Source organism: Tripterygium wilfordii, chromosome 18 (assembly GCF_013401445.1).
Source record: "Tripterygium wilfordii isolate XIE 37 chromosome 18, ASM1340144v1, whole genome shotgun sequence".
Lineage (NCBI taxonomy): Eukaryota > Viridiplantae > Streptophyta > Magnoliopsida > Celastrales > Celastraceae > Tripterygium > Tripterygium wilfordii.
The window spans coordinates 10,591,234-10,607,359 of record NC_052249.1 but is presented as its reverse complement, the minus strand read 5'-3'; the positions used below and the strand labels follow the sequence as shown (position 1 = coordinate 10,607,359).

General features: G+C 36.9%; 2 protein-coding genes across 2 annotated transcripts; one reads left to right on the top strand and one right to left on the bottom strand.

Annotated features, from left to right (window-relative positions):
* Nucleotides 1-1,142: 1,142 nt before the first annotated feature.
* LOC119983543 (pectinesterase-like) lies at nucleotides 1,143-5,020 on the bottom strand. Its single transcript, XM_038827204.1, has 2 exons — nucleotides 3,901-5,020; nucleotides 1,143-2,063 (listed from the first exon to the last, which is right to left on the bottom strand). The coding sequence occupies exons 1-2, from the start codon at nucleotides 4,946-4,948 to the stop codon at nucleotides 1,372-1,374; spliced, it is 1,740 nt and encodes a 579-aa protein (XP_038683132.1). The 5' UTR covers nucleotides 4,949-5,020; the 3' UTR covers nucleotides 1,143-1,371.
* A 4,271-nt stretch (nucleotides 5,021-9,291) lies between these two features.
* LOC119983673 (pumilio homolog 23) lies at nucleotides 9,292-15,884 on the top strand. Its single transcript, XM_038827368.1, has 10 exons — nucleotides 9,292-9,631; nucleotides 9,780-10,143; nucleotides 11,501-11,803; nucleotides 12,238-12,402; nucleotides 12,900-13,043; nucleotides 13,275-13,394; nucleotides 13,535-13,720; nucleotides 14,258-14,406; nucleotides 14,565-14,747; nucleotides 15,083-15,884. The coding sequence occupies exons 1-10, from the start codon at nucleotides 9,384-9,386 to the stop codon at nucleotides 15,540-15,542; spliced, it is 2,322 nt and encodes a 773-aa protein (XP_038683296.1). The 5' UTR covers nucleotides 9,292-9,383; the 3' UTR covers nucleotides 15,543-15,884.
* Nucleotides 15,885-16,126: the final 242 nt, after the last annotated feature.

The following is a 16,126-nucleotide window of genomic DNA, read 5'->3' as shown; positions in this document are numbered from 1 at the left end:
GCTACTGCCTTTTTAACTGTTGTTGCACTGTTTATTTGCTTCCTGTTACCATGGAATCACAGATTGCTTTGCCTATCAATCAAATTTCAGTGCTTCTAAATTTAGCAGATTATGCATGAAATTAGCTATACGTTATATGAAGATTATTAATGATTTTTGCAAAAATGAAGAGCATTTGACTGCCTAATTTGTTTATTATTCCTTGGTACGAATATCTATGATGATTCATGAGAGTTACCTCATTAATATGATATATGCATCAAAATATTTGGTGTGGGTGTGAAGGGAACACAAGTCACTGTTTTTGCGCACTCGAATCATTAGTTGGAGTGATAAAGATGGTGTGTATCATTCTGATGATCAGTTTGAATTTCTCGTTTCAAAAAAGTCCCTTTTTTGGATACATTCTGCTAAATCAATATTTTATCATGAACACTTTATTCGATTGGGCTCTCAAGTCACAACCATGCATGTTGAGGATTGTAGACCAGCCTAGTAAGTTTGGGTGGGCCGTGGACTAGACTCTACTGGTCTTTTAGTTATATGGCCCATTAACCGGCCTAATGTTGACCAGGTCAATTCGGACAAAAAAGCCTAAATCTAAGGAAGATAAAAAGAACTTGAAACTAACATTTCGTCGTATTGTTGAAGTAATGACGATGGGTGCTGTCTCTATGGACCCCTGTGGATGGATGGACCATTTCTAGGTCCAGCTACTACTGGTCCTTTGCCTTTTGCTTTACATTTTTCTCTTTAATTACTCGGAAGTATTTAATGTTGACCAGGTCAATTCGGACAAAAAAGCCTAAATCTAAGGAAGATAAAAAGAACTTGAAACTAACATTTCGTCGTATTGTTGAAGTAATGACGATGGGTGCTGTCTCTATGGACCCCTGTGGATGGATGGACCATTTCTAGGTCCAGCTACTACTGGTCCTTTGCCTTTTGCTTTACATTTTTCTCTTTAATTACTCGGAAGTATTTTGATAAATTATTAACTGTCAAAGTCAGTTATTAAACTTGAATCTCGAGAAAAAATTTATCCCAATTAACTCATCTACCTATAAATGCTTTTTTGCTTTTAACTTCTTTATTTCCTAGTAAGTTGTGCTAAAATAAGTCCAAACCACAAACTTTAGGGCTTTAGTGTATTCAATTTGATGGCGAATATTTTATTTACGTATATAATAAATAATTCGCTCGATCAATGTTAACATTACAAACCATACAACTCTTATTCATTTAATCGAGAACCAAACCCATCAATTCCCGGACAAGAAAACTCATCAAATCATCACATAAAAGGACAAATGGCTACACGCTATGATTACTAATGGTGGTCGCTAGATCATTAACTAACCCACCTTCAGGCTACAGACCAAGAGAGTATGGAAACCCAGTAGAGGGCAACCAACTACCACCAGCAATGAACCTCCCAGGAGTGAAACCTTGAGCCTCGGTTGCACTTGTAATCACCCTATACCCCTTCCACGTAACCCTCTTCGATGTCCCAGCACCTGCTCCAGTGTTCTGATACTCACCGTAATACAATGTGCTCAAAGCAAAATTACCATCCCATATATGCCACCCAGCAGGATCAATCACATCACTGATCACACTTTGCATCACAACTGTCCTCGAATATTCCTTCCACGGCCTGCCCAGGAAAGTGGGGAAGCTGCTCTGGACAGGTTTCAAGTCCGAGGTGGCACCAATTCTGGATTTCTGGATGACAATTCCAGTGTTCTGATTTGGGTCAGTCCTGCCTTGGGCAGTGACCATGTTTTTCTGGCCACTGTTGGGTCTTCGGGCGTGGATATCGCAGTCTTGGAGGACTGCGGCGGCGTTGCCGAAGATGAAGTCGACAGTGCCTGCTACGTAGCAGTTGATGTAGAATTGACGATTGGAGTGGACGTAGAGCGTGTCTTGGTAGGCAATCATATCGCATTGGTAGAATGCGGAGAGGTCTGACCCCACGCGGAGCGCAACGGCTTGGTGCTTCGATGGTCCCGCAGTGTTTTGGAATGTTATATCGCGTGCCAGGAAATTTGCTCCCACCGCAGCTGAAAATTAATAATGCATTTTAAATAATCTTTCATAATGAGTACTATAACGTGGTCCTCAAAATTCAATTTTTTTTAAAAAAAATACATCATCAAGATCCAATGCTACGGACAAATACACATTCAATAATCAAGACCTAAAATTACGGTTAGAGATTCAATCGTTGTACACTTTTTTTGATGATTGAGAACGACACTATATACAAGTTTACTCTTTGAATATCTTATATGAACTTAAACTCGGACATTAAACACATCCACACGGGAGACACTTGTTGTACGACCCAGCTGGGTCGAGTACAGCTACTCAACCAGATAAGGGGATAGGGATTAAAAGCGACAACACCCTGGTATGATGTGGCCCCCAACCATAAAAAAGGTTAGTTGATTCGTTAATTAGATTAGACCTTACTTTTTCCTTTTGTACAAATAACTTGACCTTACGGGACAGAACCCATGTGATTCCAAATAAAGTATTACAGCAAATTTATCACAGTGTTTATGGCTGTACCTGTAGTTGTGGTTGTGGTTGTGGTTGTGGTTGGGTATTTGATTTTGAAATTTAAAGACTACGTGATAATCTACTTTAATTTATGCCAGAGAGAGAGTCATGGTTCTCTTCTTAAACTTGTCATAGTCTTGGGCCCCGGGAGATTATAAAGGGGGTAGCAGCTAATGCCATCTCCAAACAAAGCTAGCTTACAGGCCACATGGCATGGTTCTAGAAAGAGATTGCCAGAATATGGCATATTCTCAATGGTCCAATATAATTTCAGGACAACCAAGAGTCTCTGTAATAGATAATGTAGCTTGTTTGGACCAGTTTTTGGTAGTTTATAAGCGGGGCAAACGTTTTATCAAATATCGTAGATAAACTAATTTATAAATGGATAATACTTTATACTCTCAAAAAGTGATCCCAAAAGACTCTCATTTAATGTGAAATGTCGAATGTGAAGTGGGCTCTACGAATGTGAAATGTGTTTTTAATCAAGGATTATTTTAATGTCACATAGATTTGAGGGACTTTTAGGGATCATATTTTGGGATCTTTAACATTGTCTTTTATAAATTAATAAGCTTTAAATTAAAGTTTATTTTAAAGATTTTGTTAGTTTGTTTTTGTGTCGTTGATTATTTTCTTAAACTCTAAATCCTAAGATTTTTTTTCTTTGATTTTTTAAAATCTTATTTATATAAAAATATCTTGTAATTTGTAAATTTGAACTTAAAATTAAATTAAATAAAAATATTATAGTAAAAATAAGCATTTACAAAAAAATCATAAAATAAGAAATTACAATTATTTATACACTTATTTATTTCTAATTTTATTTTTTTAAAATTAAACTTAAAAAGATTTTTGCACAACTTATAAACAAACGTCAATTATGTTTCATCAATCACTTGATAGTTTATTTTTCACAACTTATAAACTAAGTTATTTTGACAACAAATAAGCTATCAAAGGCAGCGAATTTAATCAAACTTCCTACCAAGTCACTTGATTTTACCCTTTTTGTTTAATTATTTCTAATAATGAGAAACTATCTAAGACACAGTCATATATGGTTAACTCCCTACAGTTTAATCAAATGGATAATGCTTGAGATCCCAAAAAATATCCCCAAAAGACCCTCATTTAATGTGGAGGGTTGGATGTGAAATGGACCCTATATATGTGTTTTTAATCAATGACTATTTTAATATCACATAAATTTGAAGGATTTTTGGGAATATCTAGCATTGTCGTAATCAAATTACCTAAGATTTTACTAGTTTTTAAATTAAAACGGAAAAACTGGAAAAAAAAATGAAACAGAGAATGGGAACTTACCAACAGTGGCAGAGTGAAACGTTGTGCTTCCGTCGACGACATTCCGACTTGCAGTGATGATGGTGGTCTTCCTTCCATCTCCCAAGAACATAATGTTGGTCTTACCCTTCGGAATATCAACATTTTCTCTATAAACACCAGCTTTAATTCTAATCACATATCTTTTACTGCTCTTACTAGGCGCCGCCGCCACTGCGGCCGACACTGTCCTGTGATTCCCGCTCCCATCCGCTGCCACCACTGTATCCGGCGTTACCGATGACGACTGCAACAACCTCCTGTCCCCCGCCGACAACCACTCCGGCCACACAATCCCGTCCACACTTTCTTCTTTCTCCTCCTCCAGTAACTTCCTGTTTTTCGTCTTCAGCATCTCGTTAGCAATATCGGTATCGGTCATGTTCTTGATCATCGCCAGTACGTTGCTGCACATCTTCTCCACGTGAACCTGGCCATCCAAGAGCGTCTCTCGCACGCGCTTGTCCGCGTCATCGTGTGAGAACCCGTCCAAGCACGTCTCCTGATTGGTTATCGCGGCGCTAAGCAGAGTCTTCAAATCGTCAGCGTGTTGTGATAACGATTTCTTGTTAGGATACTTGTGGAGGTCCTCAACGACCTCGTGTAACTCGTCCAGTGTCTCGTCGATCGTCTCCAGACAATCGTTGAGCGCGGTCTTTTCCCGCTTCGTCAGGCCCTTTCTCTTCCTCATCACCTTTGCAATTCCCAAGTAGTTGTGCTCAACTGCAGTGATTGTGAGGTTCAGTGACTTCTCGATCACGTCCTTCTGCGACGCTAAGTTGGTTGTGGCGCCGGAGACTGTTGCGAGAGCTGAGAAGCACAAATCCGGGAACCTTGTGCTGCTACAAGCGGATTTCAGTACGGCGTGGGAGGCAGAGGACATTTCAGCATTGTCGTTTTGGCGTGAATTTACACCGACAACAATGCCAATTATTGTCGCCGCAATTAAGAGAGATCCAAAAATGGCCAAGAAGAGTTTCTTGGACATTCTGGTTCGGGATCCAGATACTTCGGTTAGGCCCTCTTTCATTCTGTCAGTACAATGTGAGTGGGCTAGAAGAACTGAAGAAGAAGAAGAAGAAGAGGGAAGGGAGGGATGTGGAGGATTGAGTGGAGGGGGTACAAGGTATTTATCATAAGATAGTTACAAGTATATTTGGAATTTTATTATTTATCATTATATATTATATCCATGGATAACTGAGTAGTCATAAATCTCGACCCCTCGAACCACCTGCACCACATTGACGATGGGTAAGACTAAACTAAAGTCTAAAACTCACAAAATCAAAAAATCTCATGGAAATAATCTCGATTGGTTTGAAAAAATCTCATAAAAATACTTTCAATTGGTTTGAACTCCCGAACTGAAAGAACGGAAGGCCTAAAGAGATAATTATTGCTACGTGGTTGTTATATTATGTGGCTGCTCAATATTATTTATTTTTAAAGTTAATGATTATGCATGATTGCAAAATAATCACTGGGCAAGTTGCAATTGCTAGTGGCAGAAAGTTGTTAGCAGAACAAAGGAGAGAGGATGTCTGTCTTTTTGCACATAATTGTAGAATGTAGATGCTTGTTTTTCTATTTTGAGAAATATATATATATAATATATATACTTTTTAATTATCCCACTAAATTATGTGGGGTGTGAGCTGTAAGTAATATTTTCCAGGTTTATTTTATTCATCTTATATTTGTATAAGAAAGTAATTTCTTCACTCTGCCCGTGGTTACACTCTCAAAGTTTGACCGTGACTACTCAAACCCATGTTTTTGTTTATGGCCCAATTGGGCACTTTATTCTCATCAATACCAATTTATTATGGCAGGTTTTGGACCAACATGTTTAGTTTAACAGTTTAGCTCTATTTTTTCTGTCATTTTACAGGCATTTTTGTTTTGAAAATGTTTAGGAATCTCAGTATTGCTTGTTTGATGGGTAGTAAAAGTTGTCAGCAATAAAGATAACATATATATATATTTAATGAGACATTGAGATGCCAAAGTAGCATTAGGAGAACTTTCATTGGGAGGATAAGAACAAAGGTTTATAGGCATGCTTGCACCTTTTAGCTCACACACGCATGATGCTATTCTTTGATAAAACTAATGATAAAATTAGATGGTTGATGGATTTTTTTTTTCTTCATTTGCTAAATTTATGCCAGATCATGTTGGAGCAAAAGGCATATTTATAAGACAACTTGTGATTTAATTAGCTATTTTTGGCTCCTCATGTATATAAAACTATTATTAACCCTAATCAAGACAATAAGTATTAATGTTTAAAGCTTCAAGTGTCGGCCAATAAAATCCTTAGACCAATGATTTTTTTTTTGTTTGGGTCAAAACTCAAATGGAACTTTAATTTGCATAAGAACCATGCTTTTCGGATTATCTTTTAAAAAAAATGGGAGAGAGATTCGAACCCTGATCACTATGATGATATGTATTAATTTTACCACTCTATTAGTGACTTGGGTGTGTTGCTTTCTGGATAATTGTGGAAGCCCGGAAGGCATAATTGATAAATATTTTTTATTTTAATTATTTGAATTTAATTGTGTATTATTGACAAAATGGCTCAATATTTGTTTTTTCTGTATATTCTATGCTTTTCTTTTCTTTTTGGTCATTTTGCGTCTGCTCGCACATGGTAGGAGATGTGAATGTTCCGTTGATGATTGTATGTATATGGGGCATGGCAGTGGAAGATGGTTTCGAATGATTGAAGAAATTTAATAATTTAAAGATAATCACAATTTAATTTGTTCGATGGTATGCTCAGAATATCCCCCTTATATATATATATATATATATATATATATATATATATATATATATGAATTTTCATAATAAATGTATAATGTAAGGGTTTATGTTTACACCATTAATTTGAAATATATGGAGCCCAAAATAATGGATCTCACTAGTCATTTCACTAATATATATATATATATATATATATATATATATATATATAAAGATTTCAACTATGCTTTTTTCTTTTTTCCCCGCTCTTTTTTCTTTTCTGACTTCTTGGATATTACTTTGAGAAAAAAGAAAAATCTAACTCGACCATTTAAAATTTTATTCTCCAACTCGACTCGACTTTAAAGGATTTGGTTATGGAGAGTTCAACACGAAAAGACATCCTGCTGGTAAATTATTTTGGGTCAAATCGTATACTCTCGAAAAGTTCTTATTTAAATTCCTACTGAGAGTAATGTTATTGTGGTCATGGATTTTGGTTCAACTTATCTTATTATCAATTGAAAATTTTTTGTGCAGACCATTTGATGGTTCGAGTTTAAATTCACATCAGATGTTAAAAAATACAAATTTATAAGGTACTTTGCTTGATTTTGTTTTTTAGGATAATGTCTTAGACCCTCTAAAGATCCCATTAAAGAATGGATGTGAAATGAATTCTACATATATTTTTTAATCAATGATTATTTTAATGATTGGGTAGATTTATATGACTTTTCAGATTTTGTTATATTTTAGTGTATCTAGCATTTGTCCAAATATCATAATTAACTTTGTTAAGGGGAAAAAAGAAAACTCACAAGTGGTTGTTGAGTGTACAGATGAAATTGGCACGCGTGTGAAATTGGCACCAAGACCAGAAACCGACAAAGAGTACAATAGCGCTGAATTTTCAAGCGCAGCCCCCTCTGCAGCTGGCACCATTTTGGTTGGATAACAAAAGCTGATCAAGTCAAAATTGATGACTCAACCCCTCCCCCTATTGTACACCCACCGTATCTCTCTTTGTCTGTGCATGTCCTTCCATGACCAAAACTAAATTAATGAAAAATGTCCCCCATTTTTTAAAAATAGAACCTGGGCGGACTCTCATGCCAAATGGACCGTTATCAGAGCTTTATTTGATGGCATTCCTAATCACATATTCCGAGAACTTCAGTTTTAGTTGTATAATGGTTTTGATCCTCTTGATCATAATTTTGAGATTCATCTTAATCAGTTGTAATCCTTTGTTTGCCGGAAAAAAAAAAAAAAAAAAAAGCCTAAAAGCATCAATAATTGGTTGGGGCTGCTTGAAAACTGTAAAGACTAAAGATCATAATCATATATGTAAATCTAGGCCGCTAATCTCGCTTTCTATCGATCACAACCTATACTGTATTGTCATCATCACCTCACCATTTCAACATATAGGTACCTTATTTCCTTCCTCTTACGCGTCTCTCGTGGTGGTTTAAGAATTAAGATAGTTTGATAAGCACATGGTATTGTTGAGCATTTTCAAATTCCGTTGAAAATCACATTAAATGTATTCTCCACTTTGGGTTTACCAGGGACGTAGTCAGGATTCGAAATGAGGGGGATGTGTTGTGGGGTTTGGAAGTAACGGCACCGGGATTTTTTTATAAGCTATTTATTGTCATTTGTTAAAATTTAGTACGGTAAATATTATTTGGTCTTAGTTATAGTCATTTCAATGAGTAATGAGTAATGTTTCTCATGAATTAATGAGTAATATTTTCCCGACTAAATCTGTGGCCAATAACTTTTGTTTCATGATACACAATAAATTAATAAAATACTATAAAGAGTTGAAATAAAATAAAAAAATATATATTAGACAAATAAAAAAAAAAGAATATATCGTAAATGAAGGAAAAAAAAAGGCAAATAAAAAACCAAAAAATGCATGTTTGAATACAACCCGCTAGAATCGAACTTGGGCCTGAATATTATCTCTACCCCCTGGGGACTTTGTACCTTCATCCATAGGTTTATCAATTCCCGTGGATATATCGGACTGCACAACTTTGTTCTTCATGAGCCGTATCACTTAACGATACTTAGGCCTAAGAGAAAAGCCTCTTCATGGATAGGGATGTAGATTTCCTTTATAAACTCTTATCCAAACCACGTGGAATATTTGACATACCGCGCATCACACAATTCATTGGATATATATTTTTCATAATTAGTACAATTTATTAAAGAATCATGATTAATATTATTGCCATGCAAGTCATGAACATTTATAGCGTCAAGTCTCGATCGACTCCGTATTGTTGTTGCAGATGGATGGACCGAGCTAGCTCTACCATAGGCCCATTTTACTGTCCAAATGGAAAGGCCCTCAATAATTTTCAATCCAAATATTACTTGGGCCTCTGATGCCATCCTCGGCCCATCCGTTTGATTGGATGGACTCGCGCATGTGATAGCCAACTGGACCGCTTAAGGCCTTTGGGCTGAAAATATTCCGTTTTAAATCAGGGGGGATTAATTTCATACAATTAACTAAGGATGGGGCGCCAATTTCGATTTTTTAAGACTTGAGGACTTAATTGCAATCTTCAACGAAGTTAGCGACACTGGTACTAGACCGACCGGCCGCTTTTTCTTCCTTCCGCTATTTCCTAGGTTTACTTGTAGGAGAGGGTGGTTGTTGAGGACTCGGGACTGAGGAGTACATGGTGTCGATTGGGTTGAAGGCTTTACCATACAGAACTCACCACCGGAGTTTCAGTTCAGTTGAACAAAGCGTGATGGGGGAGACTGAAAATTTGCATAAACATGGTAGAAGGAAGAAGGCCATGAGCAGAAAGGCCGAGAAACCAAATTCGAGCTTCGACGGTTATAAGTCGAACAAAGGGGCTGCGAGGGCACCAAAGTCCTCAAAGCGTCACAATCCACCGGAGCCGCAGGAATTGGTCGTTCGGTACGATTTCTCACTCGGTCAAATTGATTTCTTATTTGTTTTTTGATGGAAGTCTGTGCTCAATTCATGTCTTGATGATATTTAGTCAGGGTTTTATATTGTGAACGGTAGAGGCATGTTTTATGACTTAAAAAGGAAAATTATGTAGGAAACAGGTTGATCCTGAAACAGCAAAGTATTTCACAGAGATTATAAATCTTTTTGAAAGCAATGGAGTTGACATGGAGGAGAAATCTGTAATATGTGGAAATGCGTTGGAGGAGGCTAGAGGGAAAGAATTGGAACTTGCGACTGATTACATTCTCAGCCACAATCTGCAAACCCTCCTTGAAGGCTGTGATGTGGACCATCTTTGTGGTTTTCTTCGTAGCTCTACTAAGGCCTTTCCATATATTGCAATGGATAGGTCTGGTTCTCATGTAGCTGAGACAGCACTCAAGGCGCTAGCTAGACATGCTCAGGACCAAGATGTCTATTCTCTTGTTGAGGATACTTTGAATATGATATGCAAGGTATGATAAATTTGATGTCTTCTTTTAATCAGATGGGGTTTTTGTTCGTGCACCACTAGCTTCTATGTTACTAGTTACGTAAGGATCTTTGGAGCACCACTAGATCATGTGGTCAAGCTCCTCACCATTCCTGTTGAACACTCAGAAGAGTAGAAGGTTACCATAATGCTCTAGTTGCTTGCGAATATTATGTACATGTATTTTTCGTAGATGATTATTGCACGGTCTCATTGAATGTTTCTGATTATGAATTTATGTTTCAAACATAACATTGCTATTAAGACACAAAAGCTGTGCCACTGCCACGGTGCCACCCGAATTCATGAAGTGGGAGATGAAATATCAAGCATAGTTAAAGGAGTATCCATAGATGCCCATAATAAGTTTGCATAAAATCAATTACATATGATGTTTAACCACGAGTCAATAATCCTGTCTATATGAACCTCTCCAGCGTGAAAAAGCTCTTCCCTCTCTAGTCAGGTTCTCCTTCATGCTGGCAAAAAATTAATTCAAGGTTCTTCCATTGTTCATTGTTGAAGTAGAAAGGGTGCCAAGCTTTTTAATTTCTTTTCAAATGTTCCAATTGTACTCATGAAATACCCCACAGCATGTAGACAACATCCCAATATAACTTGACCAAATCCAATGGAGGAGACTGTGGTTGGTGAAATTCTCCTCTTACTCACCCAGAAAGCATTTATTTACTGAACACCACGTCGTTTATGTAACCTATGAATACTTGGTTTCTTCTCCCAAGATGCTTCCCATACAAAAGAAGTAACTTTTGGAGGTGAGTTTTGTTTCCAAATGCGTCTCTGCAAGAATTTCATCCAGTGACTTCAAAATCCTCCTAGAGCATACCATAATGGGGCTTCAACTTCAAACAGCCTTTTTTCTGGGAAGCTTGTACATAATGCAGTATTTTATTCGAGAATTTACATTGGTTCTGTCGTCGAGCTTTCAAAATCTCAAGAGAATGTATGTTTCCCACTACAAGGCATTTCTATGGAATCTTTTATCCCAAGACTGATTTCCTTGTTGACAATGAAAGTCTTTCACTTTAGTTCTCTTGTTGAAATGCAATCCTAGGGAGTTTTGGGATTGGGATGTTAGAGTAGAATTACCAGCCCGCCCAATTATCATCCCAAAAAAATAAACCTTCTTCCCATCACCCACCTTGAAAGAAACATAATGATACTACTTATTACAGCCATTGCAAATGCTCTTCCAAACCCCAAAGCCATATGGCTTCTAGGTTGACTAATGAATGCCGTTCATCAATGCCGTTCTGATTAATGTTTGAATGCTTTATTGTTAAATATATCTCCTAATAAAGTTCATTGATTTTTGTCAGGTGCTTATAGTCAATCCAGTCGAGGTGATGTGTAATTGCCATGGATCTCATGTTCTTCGGAGGCTTTTGTGTGTGTGCAAGGGGGTGCCATTAGATTCTTCGGAGTTTCATGGCATTAGGACATCGACAGTTTTAGCTGAGCGATTAAATTTAAAAGAATCTCGATTGGATGGGTTTGATACTCAGAATACCCAGCAGGGGTTTCCAGGTTTAATGAACTTTCTTGTATCAGGGTTGTTAAATGGTACCAGACAAGATATAATTATCCTTCAAGTTGATCAATATGGAAGTTTGGTTTTGCAGGCATGTATTTTATTACTTTTCTTATGATGCCATGCTTAATTAGCGAGGTTGGACTATCATAATATTGTATGTTCTGACATGAGGATCGAGAAACCATTTTTTATTTTAAAACTTTGAAGTGAGAATACCTAAATCAGGATAGATTTGTGGAATTTCACTTCATGGCCCAATAAATGTTCTGTGGCTTAGAATTTATTATGCATTTTGTGCTCAATCATCAGATTATTCCTTTTTTCCAGAATTCAGAGAAGAGTTATCACTTCTTTCTTTTCATGGAAGATCAATTGGAGCCATTTTAATAAAAGATTCACGAGTGCATTGCTAATAACTGGAATTTCCTCTTCAATCTAGGGGAACTTGTTTGCATTTCCTGATTATGTAATGGTTTTGAATGATGAATTCTCAAAATGCTCATTCACTAATGTTCTTTGCAGACAGCTTTGAAATTGTTGGCTGGACAGGATGAAGATTTGTTGAAAATAATTCTTAAACTGCTTGGTTGCGACAAGGAAAATGCTGGGGAAAACTTCATAGAAATGACTGCAGTGCGTGACATTATTGAAATGATGAAAGAAACTGCATATAGCCATTTGATGGAGGTGAACATCCTAATGCTGAGGCTGAATTCTGTTTTTAATTTTCTTATAACCTTTTTTTTGGGATATGGTGGATTTCATTTTCTGGCATTTACTTATTATTAGTTTATGAGTGCTATTTTATGACATTATCAAAACCAATTTTTATTTTCAGCCTGGTGATGGCCAATTTGAAGTTCAATCTATAGGATACTTAACCTTTTTGTCCTAGTAACTCTTTATCCGGTGAAAATCCCGTCTCCATCGCAATTGAATCAACTTTTCATCTCTCCTCTTTTGGTACCTCTTTTTTTTTTTTTTAAATAATTTAATCACCCATTCCTGTTGTAAAATTGGCATAAGTGGCTGGAAATGCAATAGCATAAAGTGCATCTGTTTGATTGTGCATTCTTTTGTTTGATATTCTGTAATCATGTCATTTGGGGGTGTCATGCTTTCTCACTTGGATAATGCATTTCTAAAAACAGTTTGTTTTGGTTTAATTTCTGCACCTTTCACAGGTCATCATAGAAGTAGCTCCTGGAAGCCTGTATGATGAATTGTTTACTAAAGTTTTCAGGAATTCCTTGTTCAAAATTTCGTCACATCAATGTGGGAATTTTGTTGTTCAAGCATTGATTTCTCATGCAAGATCTCAATATCAAGTATGTAATCCGTATTTGTGCATTCCATTGTTGCTCCTTTAAATGTTTAATAAATCTTGAATTATCTCCCTGCCGATATGGTTAGTGCCTAAATTTTTAGTAAGCTATTTACATTTATTCACTCTTGTGTATTACATTGATCTACTGTAGTTTTGAAGTATGAAATTTTAAGTTGATACAAGTAATCATATTTCAATGTTCATGAAGTATATTGTTCATCTTGTATGCTAGATGGAGTTGATCTGGGAGGAGCTTGGCCAGAAATTTAGGGCTCTTCTGGAAATGGGAAGATCAGGAGTTGTTGCTTCTCTTATTGCTTCAAGTCAAAGGCTTCATACTCATGAACATAAGGTTTACAATTCCCATGTTATTTTTTTCATGCATGATTTTTCCTCTTCAATATAATATGTTTGGAATTCTAAAATATATCATTGTTGCAGAGATTTATAGTATATTTATTCTTACAAGGTCATTTATCCCTCCTTTGGTAGTGTTGTCAAGCCCTTGCTTCTGCCGTATGTTCGACAAATGACTCTCCAAGTTGCATTGTTCCTCGATTATTGTTTCTTGAGAGCTACTTTTTCTGTGTGGACAAGTCGAATTGGAAATGGGAAAGCGGTTCTAAGATGCATGTTGTGGGTTCTCTAATCCTCCAGGCCATTTTCAAATATCAAAGTGTATGTTCCTTTCCTTGAAATAAGAGGCTTCTCCCCTCTCCCTCTTCTCTTTTCTCCCCTAATCCACGCCGTAGATGTTGATCATGGGATTGAGCATAATTGTGTATTGCAACTCATTCCTGCTTTGCCTTGTAAATTTAGTGCATTGTCACTTTCTAATGGTCTGGCTACAAAATGGTCTTTAAAAACATGAATATCTATTGTTATTGAACATAATAGCTTGGTAGTAAGGTAGCAATTTATGTAAAAATTATAATACAAGATGCATTACAAATATCAGATGATGGAAATAAAAGAGAGAAAAGAGGACTATCATCTCAATATCTTTTGTAGATATTAAGATGAGGAGGGGGTAATTTGCTGCTGAAGTATGTTACTGGAAATGGGGTTCAGGCTTAAGTCAATTTGCCCTGGAAATTCTGGATTCTTTTGTGTCCTTGATCTGTTTGGTTCCATTCCTTTCTCCACCCCCCCCCCCGGCCCCCCCCCACCCCCCCTTAAAGTTGGTATACCAACTTTTGCATATTTATTTTGCAGGAATATATACAGCCTTATATTACAAGCATTGCATACATGGAAGCAGACCAGGCCCTTGAAGCCGCTAAAGATCCAGGAGGAGCCCGTGTAATTGAAGCTTTCCTATGCTCAAATGCCTCTGCAAAACTGAAACGCAGATTAGTAATCAAGTATGTATGCAACTTTTTTCTGATATTTCTGTTCACTTACTTAACGATCACTTTTTTTGAAAACATTATGCAGATGTCGTTCTGAACACATTGAACATTAAGTTTTCCGTATCTAAAATTTTTTATTAGTAATTTTATTTCTTTTGGTTTCTTTGAAGGCTGCGGGGACATTTTGGAGAGCTTGCACTGCACCCGCCAAGTTCATTTACTGTTGAGAAGTGCTTCACTGCTGGTAGTCTGTCGTTGAGAGAGGCCATAGTATCTGAATTGCTACCTGTGCAAACCGATCTCGCCAAGACAAAACAGGGACCTTATCTGCTGAGAAAATTGGATGTTGATGGGTGAGCTCTTTGCTGTTTACCTGCTTTGGAATATTGAGATTCTATTGCATTTTGACCTTGAATTATGCATGCATCCTCATAAGATACAGATATTTTGCATTGTATTGGCTTCCATCTCAATTAGTTGGCAATAGCATTAGCATTGAACACCCATCTACTTTGGCAGCCCTACAATGAACTCATGTACGCTACCACAGAGGAAAGTAAAGTGTCATCTCTAATCATGTGACAATGTTTTTTTTGGCTTCTATAGACTATAGAGGGAAATTCAGTGGTTCGATGTACACATTTGCTTGACTTTATTATTGCCCTTGCCCCTTGCATTTTCACAACAGGTTTGCCTACCACCCTGATCAATGGAGGTCAAAGCAAGCATCGAAACAATCAGCTTACAAAGAGTTTTATGACATGTTTGGCTCTAGTAAAACCAAATCATCCGAAAATGACACATTCCTTGTGAGTGTTTCAAAGCAAACAGCTCAACCGAAAGATATAAAGAACATGAGAAAAGAGATTGATGACCATCTGGCTTCTGCTGCACCCTTTTTGAGCATGTCAGGGCATAAGCGCCGAAGAGAAAAAGTGGAACAGCGTGGTGAAAATTTTGCCAAAAAAGGCAAGAAAGGGGGAAAGAACAAGAATCATGGTGGTTCAGAGAGTTCTGCCATCGTAAGGAGAACAGTGGAGTGTATCGGCAACAATCAGAGTGCATCAAAATCAGCAGACAAAAAGGGGAAAAAGCGACAAAGAAATGATATCATGGAAAAAGCTTCAAACAAAAAGCTGAAAGCATGAAGATATGAGTGAGTGACCTGCTTCTCACTTTCTTATAGCATCTGAATGAAGCTGCGGAGACTAATTTCACTAGATAAGTTATTCCTGTTGTAAAACAATTGCCGTTTGTTGCCTTTATCATTATTATTTCTTCTTGTTGGTCTTTTAGAGTTGAGAGCTGAGACATTTCTCATGCAACTTTTTGTTTAGGACAGAGTTTATGCAAACAAACTGCTGGAAACTATCGTCTGCTTAATGCAGAACTGAGAATATTTACATTTGACAGCAGAACTCGTGTTTCCTTATGAAGCAAGAGATTGTAATTCATTCAAAAGAGGAATACATTATACATGTGTCTCTGAAGTGAAAACTATCCTACACTAGCAAACAGCATAGTAATAAATGAATGAGGAATGACACATGTTGCAGCATCATTTGTATCTTGTATTTCCTTCAGCCTTGCAATCGAGGGTGCAACCTGGCACAATAAACAGGGTATGTAAATCAACTATGGAATGCTGCAAACCCTGGGAAACTGTTTTAGCAGAATTTACTTGTTCTGTATTGGATTTGAATTGCTTGGAGGTATCATTGGAAAACTTGCT